Source organism: Sciurus carolinensis, chromosome 4 (genome assembly GCF_902686445.1).
Source record: "Sciurus carolinensis chromosome 4, mSciCar1.2, whole genome shotgun sequence".
Lineage (NCBI taxonomy): Eukaryota > Metazoa > Chordata > Mammalia > Rodentia > Sciuridae > Sciurus > Sciurus carolinensis.
In genome coordinates, this window is record NC_062216.1 from 81,969,462 (window position 1) to 81,984,708 (window position 15,247).

The 15,247-nt window shown below is 33.0% G+C and overlaps 1 protein-coding gene across 4 annotated transcripts in view; it reads left to right on the plus strand.

The window, feature by feature from the left end:
* Atf7ip (activating transcription factor 7 interacting protein) overlaps window positions 1-13,183 on the plus strand; it is a 105,207-nt gene extending 92,024 nt beyond the window's left edge. For all 4 annotated transcript variants that reach the window (XM_047548370.1, XM_047548373.1, XM_047548371.1 and 1 more), the window contains exons 12-15: window positions 1,714-1,869; window positions 4,368-4,550; window positions 6,642-6,754; window positions 12,086-13,183. In XM_047548370.1, coding sequence (XP_047404326.1) covers window positions 1,714-1,869; window positions 4,368-4,550; window positions 6,642-6,754; window positions 12,086-12,505 — 872 coding nt within the window. In that variant the 3' untranslated portion in view covers window positions 12,506-13,183. The remainder of the gene's footprint in view (window positions 1-1,713; window positions 1,870-4,367; window positions 4,551-6,641; window positions 6,755-12,085) is intronic.
* Window positions 13,184-15,247: the final 2,064 nt, after the last annotated feature.

Consider the following 15,247-nt stretch of genomic DNA (forward strand, 5'->3'; position numbering starts at 1 on the left):
ATATGTGAGACACTGGGTTTGATTCTCAGCACCACATAAAAATAAAATAAAAGTCCATAAGCAACTTAAAAAAAAAAAAAGTTTCATGGTTAAAAATGCTTGGGGGGCTGGAGATACAGCTCAGTTGGTAGAGTGCTTGCCTCATAAGCACAAGGCCCTGGGTTCAATCACCAGCACCACAAAACAAATGAATGAGTGAATGAATGAATAGGCAAGCTTGGAAAATGCTCAGTTAGATTCAGTGGGTCTTTAATATAGACTTCTCTGAGTCTTTACTAAGCTAAATTAGAATTATAAATCTCTTAACTAAGATTCATCATATAAAAGTATTTCTCAAACTTGTAGAAAATAATTTGGTTCACAGATATATCAATAAAATGCTATGGTAATATTGGAATGCATGTGGAAGATCAGATGCTAAATTAATTATTACTACCTTAAAGACATTAAACTTTTTAAAAACCTAAGTCAAATTTTAGGGAATAGGATACTTTACTTGATTTTAGAGAAGTAAAATTAAATAGCTATTTAGTTGAATATATGAGAACAAAGTTAATCTTTTTTTTTTAATGAAATCTAAGAACAATGAGGAAACTGAAGAACGATTGGGAAATTTACACCATTCTTCATCATGGTTGATTGCATAACAGTATGATCATTCTGTTAAGGAGTTTCATATTATCTGTATTACTTTCACTTTTTTTTTTTAAATGGACAAATTTGACTGTAATGGATCTGTAGAGGACAAAAATAAATGTAGGCTGTTTTTGAGATAACACAGGTAGGGTTGATTATGGATTAAAATGTAATGGAAGGACTGGGGATGTGGCTCAGTGATTAAGTGCCCATGAGTTCAATCCTTGGTACCAAAAAAAAAAAAAAGGTAAAGCAAGCAAAGTTTGTTTTGTGCTCTTGCCATTTCACTTTCTAACATCCATTGCCTCCTGGGGTCTCTCTGCATTGTTCTATCTTTAGGTATACCTTGAATTCCCTGTTTCTAAAATACATTATTCTCCTATATCACCACATTTAAGTATCAGTTGCTAAAGCTTTAAATATTATTTAGATTTAGAATGGGTGAGGATCATTTTAGATAGAAAGGCTTTTGGCTTGTACTCCTCGTATTACATTATATAATGGTTTCCTATTCTTAAGAGATTTGTCTGAGATACATTTATTTCCTAGGATATTTGAGACCTTTTTGGAGACTTTTTATTTTAACTACTAGATAGTGATGTTCAGTGGCCATTTGTATTGTCCAACAGAAGAACCTGTTTAACCTTAAGCATTTGGAATTAAAAATCATACTGTCAAACTCATCACTTTATAGTATTTATCTAGGAAAATTTCCTTTATACAATTATGTACATAGATATGTGTTCATACAAGCAATGAAATTATTCTAGTTGACACGATACTCTATTGAATCCAGAAGTTAAGATTCTTTTACCAAAATAATAAAACAAACCAGATTCCTGGAAATGTGAATTAGAATTGCTTTCAGAACAATAGTGAATTATTTAAATAGCTCCTGACTTGGCTTTCAAATCCTTGAAAAATTCACATAATTAAAAAAGGAAGAAGTCATTCTTAGAGAAGTAGGTAAATGTGACATTCAAGTAGCAAGTGAAAATTAAACTCATTTATAAAAGAAAGACATGTATTTTCTAATTTTTCTATCATTATTCATAACATGTCACTTTTAATTAACAGACCTCAAAAAGCTGAATCACACTCCTGTATCAACCATGGGTTCTTCTCAGCCTATGTCTCGACCCTTGCAACCCATACAACCAGCACCGCCTCTTCAGGCATCAGGGGTGCCAACAAGTGGACCATCTCAAACAACGATACACTTACTACCTACAGGTAAATTTGCTGAATCACTGAGTGCAAGCTGTAGTTTTGCCTGTAGAAAATTATGACCATGGAATTAAGTTGAAAGATTATATAGAAAATTAAGAAGAATTTTCATTGTTTTTTTGAAGGCAATGTTATTTTGAATGCAGTGTAATTTAGTGTTATTGATTGTCTTATGTAACATTACTGTCAGAGAATGATTATAAAGAGGACTTTATATATCTTTGTCATTTGCCACTGTAAAGAACAGAGATGACATAATTCTGGAAGGACCAGTTATAATAATTGTGTTCTGAGTAAATCCAAGATATAATAATTGACTGATCAAGTAAGAATTTTTAGGTGGTTCTTAACTTGAAGTAGTTTTAACTGGTCTAACATACCATCAGCCATCAGGACAAAAATGCTGATATTCTACTTTCTTGCAGTTCAAGAAACCATAAATCAGAAATTTTCAAGATACAGCCTGTATCACCTTAAACTGTTTAGAAGCCAGTCAAGACAATTTATCTTCTTATTAATCTGTTGCTTGGAAATTTATATGCAGAGTACTTATTGCAATTTCTTCTTAAGGAAAACATTTAATTAAAATGGGATTTTATTCAATTCAATTTATACTTACAATACCAGAGTAATTTGTAGGAAAAGGAATATTTTCCAGAGATTTAGCAAACCATTCATTAATCATTGAATGATGAAATTATTTTTGATATAGTAAGTGCGTGATGGTTTGGTGTAGTTATTACTGTGTAAATTTTTTGGACTTCAGAATTCTAGATGCCTACCAGAATTTCCTACCGGTTAAACTACATTTTACCTTTTCAGCCTTGCTTATATAAGACTTACATAAAATAGTATGCTTATATAAGACTAATTTTGGTGAAATCTGTATTGATTCTCATATTCAAATATCATTGTTTCATCTAAAAAGGTGTATATTATTAAATTCAACCTTAGAAGCTATGTTGTTACCTGTGTTTCCATACATTTATACGAAGTTACAGTAACAGTCAGTAACAATTACCTAATTTAGATATTTTAGAAGGAAATATCGTTATGCAAATACATGGACAACATAGATAATGAAGAGAGAAATCTTCCTTGTATTGTTTATTTCTTTTTCACAATGAAAGTTGAAGATCTGTAAAGACTCAGAAGTCTTTACTTGGCTTTTGTATGTGTATGTTTGTATGTTTGATTTTTGGCTGTGCTGGAAGTCAAACCCAGGACTTCCTGTATGCTAGGTAATACTCTTACCATGAACCACATGTCAGCCTGGATTGCTGGATGGTCTTAGTAAGGAAACCTTTCTTTTTTAAATATCATTCTTCTTCAAATTTATTGAATTATGAAACTGAGTTTTTGAAGCAAAAGTAGATCTTGTGATGTTTCCTGTTTTGTAGTTACTACATGATCATTTCTAAAATGATTCTAATTCATAGAGTTATTAACAAGAAAATATTAACTCTTAAGAATCACCATTTTTGAGCTGGGTGGGGTGGCACAATCCTATAATCTCAGTGATTCAGGAGACTGAGGCAGGAGAATCAGGAGTTCAAAACCAGCCTCAGCAAAAGCAAGGTGCTAAGCAACTCAGTGGGACCCTGTGTCTAAATAAAATAGAAAATAGGGCTGGGGATGTGGCTCAGTGGTTGAATGTCCCTGAGTTCAATCCCCATACCAAAAAATAAAAATAAAAAAAAGAATCATTTTGTCAGGCTAGTGACAGGTGCCTGAAGTCCCAGCTATCAATGGGACTGAGGCAAGAGAATCACTTTAGTCCTGGTGTTTGAGGCCAGCCTAGACAAAATAGTGAGACCCTGAGACCCTGTCTTTTAAATGAACACATTACTGTATTTCCATTTTGTGAGTGAATGGAGACTCATTTTTTTGATAAGTATCTGTTAACATTATTCATGTTGTATTAATGTTCTCTCAAGGTGAAGGTTCCCACAATAAAGGAGGAAGAAAATGTGAATGTAATAGGTGGCCATAAACATAGGTTGGTTCACTTGATAAAAACAAAAATATGAATTACAATAGCTAGCACTTTCATGAACTGAAATATAAAGATATTCTTTTAGATCTATACCCCTTTGGTATAGTTCTATCCCCTTGGTAGAAGACATTAGAGGGCCTCTAATTCTAGGAATAATTTAGTATTGAAGAGGGACAAATTATTGTTTAAAGTCATTCCTACAGCAGACATACTCTTAATCTAGTTCTATTTTTTTTTTTAATCTTCACATGCTTATTATCTAGTTAAACCAAAGAGTGGGAAGGAAATTAGATGTGAAAAGGAAATTGAGTTGCTCTTCTGAAGCTTGGATTTTAATGTTACTCTTAATTTTGGTTGGCCTTGTTATTTTTACCTTGCAAGTTTATAAAGGACACTGTTATCTCTATCTTATAGTTGTTTAGATTTTATGCAAAGATAATTATTGTGTAGTATAGTTTACTTAACAGAATTTACTGCAGTCTTAATATCTTTTTTTCCCTTCCATTAGCTCCAACCACCGTGAATGTAACACATCGTCCAATAACTCAGGTGACCACAAGACTCCCTGTACCAAGAGCTCCTGCAAACCATCAGGTGGTTTATACAACTCTCCCAGCACCACCAGCTCAGGCTCCCCTCCGAGGAACTGTTATGCAGGCTCCTGCTGTTCGTCAGGTCAACCCTCAAAACAGTAAGTCTCTTTTCTTATATATACCTCTGAAGTGTATATAATTCTATTCAGCATTTAGTTGGAGTGGCTTATATTAGTTGACATTAGATTTTGCAAAAAGTGCTTATGATATCATATTAAAATAATTATTATAAGTTCAAGAGATCTGTTGTACAACATAATTCTAGGGTATAATTGATAATAATGTATTTATTGTATACTTGAAAATTGGTGATAGAAATCTTAAGTATTCTTTGTACAAAAACATTATGAGTATCTGAGGTAATGCAGGTTAGTTTGATATAACCATTCCATAATGTATATATATTTCAAAACATACTGTGCACCACAAATATATAGCTTTTTTAATTAAAAATACTTTTTAAATGGCAAAAAAGAAATTACTAATTCACTTTTCTTTCCTTAGGAAAGTTATCCAGAGAAGGTTGGATATATAGACTATATGATTTGTGCTATGTGTGTTGTTTTCAATTTAATTTTAATTATTTATGACCTATACCTTCCTAGTACCTTACTTGATGTATGAGCTGTATTCCATTCTGTTAAAGTATCTAGTAAAAGTGGATATTTTCAGTTGTGGCTTAACTCAGATGATTGAATTGTTAAAGTCTCCAATGAAAAACTCTTAAAAAGGTATGGAAAGTGTTTGAGAAATAAAAGGGAAAATGTTAAAGGAAGCTTATTCTTTCCTTTATATATGTTATGTATTACTGATATATGTAACTCTGTATATAACTTACATGCTATAGTAACTATATTATGTATTATATTAAAAATACTATATATGTTTTAGCAGTAGAATATATCATATGAGAACAAGTTGTATGAAAGGTATATTTAAAATTTAAAGAAAAATAATAAAGTGAACCACCTATGAACTCTAAAGAAAAATAATAAAGTGAATTACCTATGAACACTCTACCAGATTACAAAATAAGCTTTGCCAGTAACCTGCAGGCCTTTCAGTATGCCCTTCCCTATTGCATCCCTTTTCCTTTTCTTCTTGGTTTTCTCTTGGTCATTCTGCTTTAAAGGTTTTGTCATCAGTGTAGGTATTTATATAATACACACACACACAAACACGTATATATGTACACATGCATGCATACATATATGTGTGTGTGTGTGTGTGTGTGTGTGTGTATATATAAAAAAAACTTATTTTTGAAAAATTTAATAGCAAAGACAAATATAGATGTTTAAAGAAACTACAGTAATGCCATTATTATATGGTAGCTTCCAGAAGAAATTAAACCAATTAGAGTCACTGGATTGTTGTCTGACGTTAACTTTCTGAAGTTGGTAAGAGCCTTCTTTCAGAAAATCAGTTGCATAAAAATGAGGTTTGGGAAACTAGGTTCACCACAGTTCAGGGCACTTTGTGGCAGAACTGTGATATGGTCCAGCTATTGAAAATATGGTTGAAATATGGTTGGGACAGTATATGGTTCTCTATTTTCTACTTCTTTTACCCTGGAGTATGTCTTAGCAATTTCCTTTGTGGATAAAATGAGTATCCTCAGCTGATCAGCAGGACGTGGGAAAACAGAGAAAAACCTAATTAACACAAGATAAGCATGACTTTCTTGAAACTTTCTGTTCTAGTCAGAAATGTGAGAGAGGACAGGGATCTTTATAAAGACAACTTCAGTTTGCCTATTGAGTCACACTGTTTCATTCTAGTTTGTTTGCCTTCTTGTGGCACACAACCAGTTGTCTGGGATTTTTGTTCGTAGTTCTGGTGGGAATAGATGTATTTCTTTCTGTGCTGGATATCCTGTTCTTATATCTCATGTCTGTCTTCCTTCGTTTTTTTGTTTTTGTTTTTGTTTTTGTTTTTTTTCCTCATATAAGTGACACATAATTCAGGGTACTTGAGGAAAGGTTCACAGAAGTTTGTATATTTTGAGTGCTTATATATTATGAAGATTTCTTTATCCTCATGCTTAACTTTGTCTGAGTACAGACTTCTAAGTTGGAAATACTTTTCCTTCTGCATTCTAAAACATTGCTTCACTGACATCAAGTGTTGAATCAGTGTTTTACCAAATTTACAGAATTCTGATGTTATTCCTTAATTTTTTTTTATAGGTGTTACAGTTCGAGTGCCTCAAACAACCACATATGTTGTAAACAATGGACTAACTCTGGGATCAGCAGGTCCTCAGCTCACAGTGCATCACCGACCACCACAAGTGCATACTGTAAATGTTGATGCTTGGCTTTATAAATTTCTCAACTATAAAACTATTGAATATCATGTAGTTAGAATTTTTTCTTTCAAGTAGTAATACCAAAGGGAAATGACAGGTCTTTCTGATCTCCAGTAGGGAGTTCATTTAAGAAAATTGATCTTACCATTTTGAATAAATGTTCTAGGGGTAATGATCATTGAGTTTGCTTGTGGTGTACAAATTGTATTTTTTCATGTTCTAACTTTATTCTTTCCTTCAAAATCTGTATTATGTCAGTCCTAACTGCTATATTATCATTAATTTATTGTTTTAAATAATCCACTGATTTAGAAAATTAATTTAAGTCATAGAAAACCAAGCTTTATCCTTAGATTTAGCCTCTAAACAGTGTCACATTATTCTGTGACATGATCATGATAGTGTTGATTGGAATGGAATATCATGATAATTGGTATGCTGGCTTTGTGAGGGGAATGCAAGAGGTTGGGGCCAATATGACTTATTTCCTAGGAGAACATCTCTTTTTCAATACTCATAATCATGCCTAGCATTTGTGAGTGTTTAACATGTTCCATGTATTGGGACTGCTACCTAAAGGACTTTTAAAACTTTATTATAGATGTGGCACCTGTTCACAAAGTTTGTTGACCAACCTAAGGTCATACCTCCTAAGGATCCATGCATTCTATCTCTATAGTCTTTGTTCTTAACAGCTATGATTTTTATTATTTCACTGTAGTGGAAAAAGTAGTATCAGTGGAGCACTTACTGTATACTAGGTACTTGACAGAGTACTGCACATGTATTATTTTATTTAGTCCTCACAATCCTATGAGTAACAAAATTATTATTATTATTTTGGGGAGAAAAAGATCTGATATGCCATAAGATGTTAAAATGGTTGATCAATGTCATTACCTAAGCTAGTTAGACCCGTAACAAGAAGGTAGTCTAATCTTAGAACCTCTAGAGTATTCACAGTGCTTCAGTTCTGGCTTATTTGGGTATGTGGAAATAGGTTATTACTATTGTTTGCATTTACAAGTAAGTTTTCATTACATATTCCTTCAAAAAACAATTAAAAAATCTCATTTGTAGTATACTTTGCAAATTTTATAACCCACCAGAGCTTTTTACAATTAAAAAAAAAATTTTAAAGTGGACTTTATTGTGTATTTTCTTAAAATGAGCTATCTCACCAGAGAAATAGACTTTTATTTTAGTTTTATTTTAATGTAATTTAAAAAAAACTTTTAAAATAACTTTTCAAACATATATGAAAGAAAGGACAGTATAACCATTTCTACATACCGATAACCCAATTTTGATAGTTATGCGCACATGCTACTTTTATTTCATCCATATTGCCACTTACCTGTTCTTTCACCCAGGCATACACACTTGATTATTTTTGAGCAGATCACCGATGTTGTATTATTTTTCTCTAAAACATCAGGTAAAACCTCCACTGCAGGAGCTGGGGTTGTAGCTCAGTGGTAGAGGGCTTGCCTAGCATATGTGAAGCATTTGTTCAATCCTCAGCACCACATAAAAATAAATAAATAAAATAAAGGTATTGTGTCCCTCTATAACTAAAACAATTAAAAAGCAAAACAACAACAACAAAAAAAACTCCACTGCAGTGACAGAAACAAATACTCATTTGACTTAACTAGTTTTGAGGTATGAGCAGATTCAGAATCATAAAAATTTAAGAATTAAGAGGGATTTTATAGGCCACTTAAGCTATGTGTCAAACACCTAAAACTCCTGTGGTCCCTCCAGTCAAAGGCTAGCTTTGTGTTTATTTAATGTTATTTACTGAAGTGATTAAGTCATTTTAGGAAAAGAGAGAATTTTAGAGGGAATATAACAATGTGACCAGTACTCGAATCAGTTCTACGTTAGCTTTCAATGTATTATTTAGCATACTTTTTTTTGCATTCTTACTGTATTGCACATCACTAAGCTTTGCATGGAGATGTATTTTTCACAGACAACAGTTTGACTATACATACTAATAGGATTTCGTATGATATTTCCATACATGCATATAACATGTACTAATCAAATACACCTTCAGTAGATTTGAGAGCTTGCCTAGCACATGTGAGGCACTTGTTCGATCCTCAGCACCACATAAAAATAAATAAATAAAATTAAGGTATTTTGTTCCTCTACAACTGGTAGTATGAAAAACACTCTATCCCCTCTCACATACCCTTCCCAATCTTTACTAATCACTAGTGTTTTCAAGTCAACTTTCTTTTCAGTAAGTTTGTTTGTTTATCTTTTCAATGGACCATTTCATTTATTTTTTTTTATGTGTATTTGGTTTATTTCTGTTATAATCTTTGTTATTCTTTCCTTTAAATTTGGATTTTGGCTTGTTCTTGTTTTCTGAGTCTTTGAGATATATCATTCGGGTTTTTTTTATTAAATCTTTCTATTTTTTGATGTAGGTGTTCATTGTTATAAACTTACCTCAGTGCTGCTCTTGCTGCATTCCATAAGTTTTGATGTATTTTCATGTTCATTTGCAGTGAGAAATCCTGACTTTCTCAGTGGCTCATTGTTGGTTCAAAAGTGTGTTGTTCAGAATATTTCATTGATTGGTATAATTTTTAAAATGTCCTTTGCTATTGACTTCTGGTTTTATTCCATTGTTATCCAAAAAGATACAGGATATGATTTCAGTTTTTTTACATTTGTTAAGATTTTTGTGTGTGTGTGGCCTAATATGTTTTCTAATCTAGAGAAAGTTCTATAGGCTGAGGAAAACAATTGTATTCCTCAGCTATTGTATGAAATATTCTCTAGACATCTGTTAAGTCTATTTGATCTGCAGTATAGTTTAACTTTGATGTTTTGTTAACTCTTCTGCCTGGATGATCTCTCCATTGATGAAAGTAAAATGTGAAAATTTCCCACTGTTATTGAACTGGAATAAATCTGTTCTTTTAGGTTAAAAAGTATTTGTTTTATAAAATTGAGTGCTCTGATATTAGGTGCATATAGGTTTATAATTTTTTTATATTTATTGCTGAATTGTTCCCTTCAGCATCATATAGCAATCTTCATCTTTTTTTGGTTTTTGTCTTTTTTTTTGTCAGCAATAAATATAGCTATTCCTGCTAGTTTTAGGTTTCCATTTGCTTGGAATATCATTTCCATCTTTTTTTAAGTCTGTATGTATCTTTACTGATAAAGTACATTTCTTGTAGACAGCATATTATTGTTAGGTTTGACTTTTTATCCATTCAAGCAGTGTATATCTTTTTTTTTAATCTTTTGTAGTTGTAGATGGACATTATTTATTTATTTATTTTTATGTGGTACTGAGGATAGAACCCAGTGCCTCACACATGCTAGTCAAGCACTTTGCTACTGAACTATAGCCCCAGCCAGTGTATATCTTTTAATTGGATATTTTTAGTTTACATTCAATAATTATTGATCATAATATTACTCTTGTCATTTTATTGATTTTCTTCTAGTTGTTTTCTTCCTTTTTTATCTTTGTGGTTTGATATTATTGATAACTTTTTATTCTTTTGTTTCTCCTTTGTGTTTCTCCTCCTCTAGTGGGATTTATATTTTTGTATGCTTTCATGATGGTAATTATCTTTCACTTCTGTATGTAGGACTCCCTTAAAGTATGTTTTTGTCAGGCTGTTGTGAATTCCTTCCATTTTTGCTTATCTTGAGGCCTTTATTCTTCATTCTGAAGGGTAGCTTTGCTGGTTATAGTAATCTTGCTTGGAAGTTATTTTCTTTCAGGGCTTAGAATGCATTATTCCATTCCTTCCTGGACTGCGGGTTTCTGCTAACAAATCTGCTGTTAGTTCAGTGGGGAAACCCTTAAATGTGACTAGGAGCTTTTCTCTTGCAAATTTTAGAATAGTTTCTTTGTCTTATACTTTAGGCAGCTTGACTATAATAAGGCATATATTTGTTTGCTTTGTGGTACTGAGGATTGACCCTGGGCTTCATGCATGCTAGGTAAACATTCTACCACTTAGCCACATCACCAGCCTGACATAGAGATATAAAAAGGCATTAGATCTTCAGTATTTAATATTTAGTTTATACAAATTATTCACATGGAGAAATGGTGCTGGGAATTGAACCTGTGGCATCCTCGTTGCTAAATATGCAGTGAGCTACATCCCCAACCTTAAATATATATTAAAACATTTGTTAAGTGAATTTCAGTTAAGGAAATCGTTATTTGTTATCTTCCAGTATAAAGTCAGTGAACCGATGATATGTTCCACTTGGAGAAAAAAGTCACTCATATCCCTTCTTTCTGGTTCTCACTTATTATCTTAACACCCAGATATAATAATAATATTTACAATAATGATAATATTGTTCCTGTGTTAGATATGGCAGTAGGGCTTTTTAAAGTTAGTATCATGCTTTTTCATCACCAAATAACACGCCTTAACCTACCTCTTCAAATTTTTTTCCCCCTTCACATACCCTATGGCCAAGAAAAAGTTGATCTGGCCTATAAGTCCTTTCACTTTCCTATCCCTATGCCTTTGCTCATGCTTTACCTATTCACTGAAAAGTACATGACTATTTCTGCATCTCTTAAGTGGTCCAATCTAAGTAGCATCGTTTTCATGCAAACTGACCAAGATAATATGCATTCAGTTTTAAACACACTTACTCATAAGAATATGGTACTGCCTTTATATTCACTTACTTATAAGAATATAGTACAGCTTTAAAGTGAAAGTATACTTCATTTCATATGATAAACTTTCACATGTGATTTTAAAGAATGCTATGTTCAAGTGAGAACCTATAGAATAGTGAGTTAAATCAGAAATTAATTTGTTAGAAGTACACAATTTCTACTTTCACCTTACAGTGCCTTTTTTTTTTTCTTTTTTGGTATTGGGGATTGAAACCCAGGGATACTTAACTACTGAGTTGCTTGGGGCCTTGCTAAGTTGCTGAGGCTGACTTTGAACTTGAATTCTCTTTTGAACATGTGATCTTCCTGCCTCAGCCTTCCGAGCCGCTGGGATTACAGGCGTGTACTGCCATGCCTGGCTTATGATATCCCTTACAATTATATTCCATCAGCAAGACATTATTATTTCCCAAGAAAAACTCAATATTTTAGGTCTCAGGAGTATTAATAGAAGAAACCTTAACACCATTGTTTTGGGCTTGATTGGTTATAAATCACCGAATAACACGCCAAAGTTTACAGATTTATGTAAAATGATCTCTTTATGTGATATTTGGGGTGTCTTAATTCTAGCATTCTAAAATAGTTCTTTCTGTGATCACTGTAAAATAACATGATTCTTCTTTCGTTAGGAGCCTCCACGCCCTGTGCACCCGGCACCCTTACCAGAAGCCCCACAACCACAGCGTCTGCCCCCAGAAGCTGCCAGCACCTCTCTGCCTCAGAAGCCACACTTGAAGTTAGCACGAGTTCAGAGTCAAAATGGCATTGTACTGTCATGGAGTGTCCTGGAGGTGGATCGAAGCTGTGCTACTGTGGATAGTTACCATCTCTATGCTTACCATGAAGAACCCAGTGCCACTGTGCCCTCACAATGGAAAAAGATTGGGGAAGTAAAGGCACTTCCCTTGCCCATGGCTTGTACTCTCACCCAGTTTGTATCTGGCAGCAAATACTATTTTGCAGTACGAGCCAAGGATATTTATGGACGTTTTGGACCTTTTTGTGATCCTCAGTCAACGGATGTGATCTCTTCTTCCCAGAGCAGTTAAACCTTGGAGCCTTTGTCTTTTCCTCTTTTAAAAGTTCCACCTTTTGGTCTTGTTTTTAATCTTGTGCATGATACCTAATGTAAAATCCACATTGTGCAAGATTTCTTGGACAGATGTGTGTATACACTACATTTGTTTATAACCAGAAGTAAAATAAACTCAGCCCATAAAGCAAGAATCTTCTCCCAGACAATTCAGCTTCAGGGTTTTGAAATGTAAATGTGTGTATCTTACTTTAGTTTTAAGGCTAGGGATATGTATGCGTGTTTTTGTGTGTGAATTTTTTTTGTTTTGTTTTGCTTCATTTTGTTTTTGTTTATTGCAGTGGAAACTACCATTTTCATTCCCAAATTTACCTCTCTTTTAGTATGAAGTAGATTAAATATCTGAGGTATGTAACTGGCACAATTCTGCTTCCAAGGGATCTATGGGATCAGAGTTAAGTGATTTAAACTGAATCTAAACAATACCCAAAGAAATAAAAAGCAAAATGAGTAGTTTAAAATAGGTTAATTTGAACAGAGGAAAGGATTTATTCATCTTTTGTTGCTTTTCAACTTGTTAATTAAATGAAAAACGTCTGCATTGACCCCTTCCCCTTTCCTAACCTGGCTTTTATGTTTATTTTGTGCCTTACAGATTTACTATAGAATAAACATGGCCATATGTCCACTGTTATTTACCCTCTTAGCTTTTCAACCTTTTATTTCTACATTATCTCCACAAAATATAGAACACAGTAAGTTTAAACCAAGGCCTTTATGTATACATAGGTATGTGCATATATATATACATATACATATGTATAACTTTTTTCCTCCATCTATGGCATTACCATATTTAACTTCAAAAACTTGACTTGCTATTTTCTTCTGTAGATGCTTTTATTTTGGGTTATTATTAACTCTTCATAAAAATGGACCAAGAGAAAACCATATTGTTTAAGAAAATTTGCCATCAAACCTGTTCCATGTTGCACACTATGTTAGACATTATGAAAACAATTCTAGTATACTTAATCACCCATAGTGCATTAGTCTTTCAAAGGAAATGAACAGTAAGATTCACCAAATACAGTGAGCTAATATATCAAGAGGAAAGTTTCATTTCCTCTTTACTCTCATGTCATCCTTCCTGTTTTAACCTTTTAACTTTGTTTTGATGGTGCCAAGTTGAATCCAGTCTTAGCCTTTATCAGCTTTGGATAGAATTTATAATACTTTAGGTCATTTTGTTTAACAGTTAAATATAACATCTTGTGTATCTCCATTCCTCTTCAAAATTAGTGAAATTCAGCTTAGGTCATGAATTTTCAGTATGAGTGTCAGCTATACTGGTATCAGGTTGGTGTTTTGAGTGAAGATAGTTTTTAGGACAAAAGGTCTGGGGCAAGTTTTAGGAATGAGAGTGCAACTGGAAATAATTTGAAAAGTATTCATGGAGTTTGTGAGATCACTTTCCAAATCTTCTTTACTTGTGACATTTGAATTATACTTTAACCTTCTCAAAATAAATTGGTCATTTATTTTTCCTGGAATTAATAGGAGGGAGCTATCCTTTTTTATCAATACTGTTTTGTGTACAACTTTGATGGCTTAAAATAGGAAGTATTCTCATTGTAAAGAAATTTTCTTTAGAGACTTTGCCCTGGTCATTGTACTGTCATCTTAAGTGTGAAGTTTGATTGGTGATGAAGAAAGTACAGGTTGCCAAAATGTAAATGCGCCTAACCTTCCTTTCACTCTCAGAAAATGAGACCACAATGAGAATTAGAATCTTCCACAAGTCAAATTTGCCAACCAACTGTGTAGATATTACTCATTCTAGGGCAAATGAAGATGATAATAAAGTTGCCAATGTTATGGCAATAAATTTTCAACAGGAGGAAAACTGTCTTCTGGATGTATATGAGCAACTATCTATATCTGCATGTATATGTTTTTACCTAAAGTGGTTGCAATGTTGATGTGCTCAAGATCATTCCTATCTGCAGAACAGAAAGCCCACCATGTTCAAAATTGTTCTTTATTGATGGGTTTTATGGTCATGTGGTAACAATTTGCTTACCAAGCCTACAAAAGGTTCCCTTAATTAATATTTGTATTTATATTTACTAATCTTATTTTAAGTTTTCATATTATTATTAAGCAGGTGAAGAAAACCCAGTAGAATGAAAATGTTTGTTTATTTTAGCCTATATTCAGTATTTTCTGTCAAACTAAGTGCTCAAATAGTAATTCTCAATAATTCTAGATTTACTACAGAAAATTATTACCTAAAACTTATTTTATTCCAGATGGTGGAAGGAAGGTATAAAGAGAGATTGTAATTATTTACAGAAAAAGTATATTTATTATAAGATGGTCTCCTCAAATTAACTTGCCATGAGATTAATGGGCAGTAGCCACATTGGATTTACTGAAAGGGACTAGGCTAGAATGCCAGACTTTTATTTGGGGCAGGTTTAAATGAGTGCTAGCTTTCTGTTTGATTTCTTTGGAAGAGAATGGAGGACTCAACTATAGACTTTTTAGTAGCAGTTCATACTACATGGTTCTTTTTTATTTGATGATAGCTTTTCACAAAGTATTATAAATAAGCTCAATTATCCCATTTTGGGAATGCAAGTTTGCTACATTTCTAGCTTGACAATACTTGTATAGGTATTGCCTTATTGGAAATCCTGGAAACTTCTGATATTTCAACCTGAAATGTAGGAATGGTTATATGGCAACAGTAATG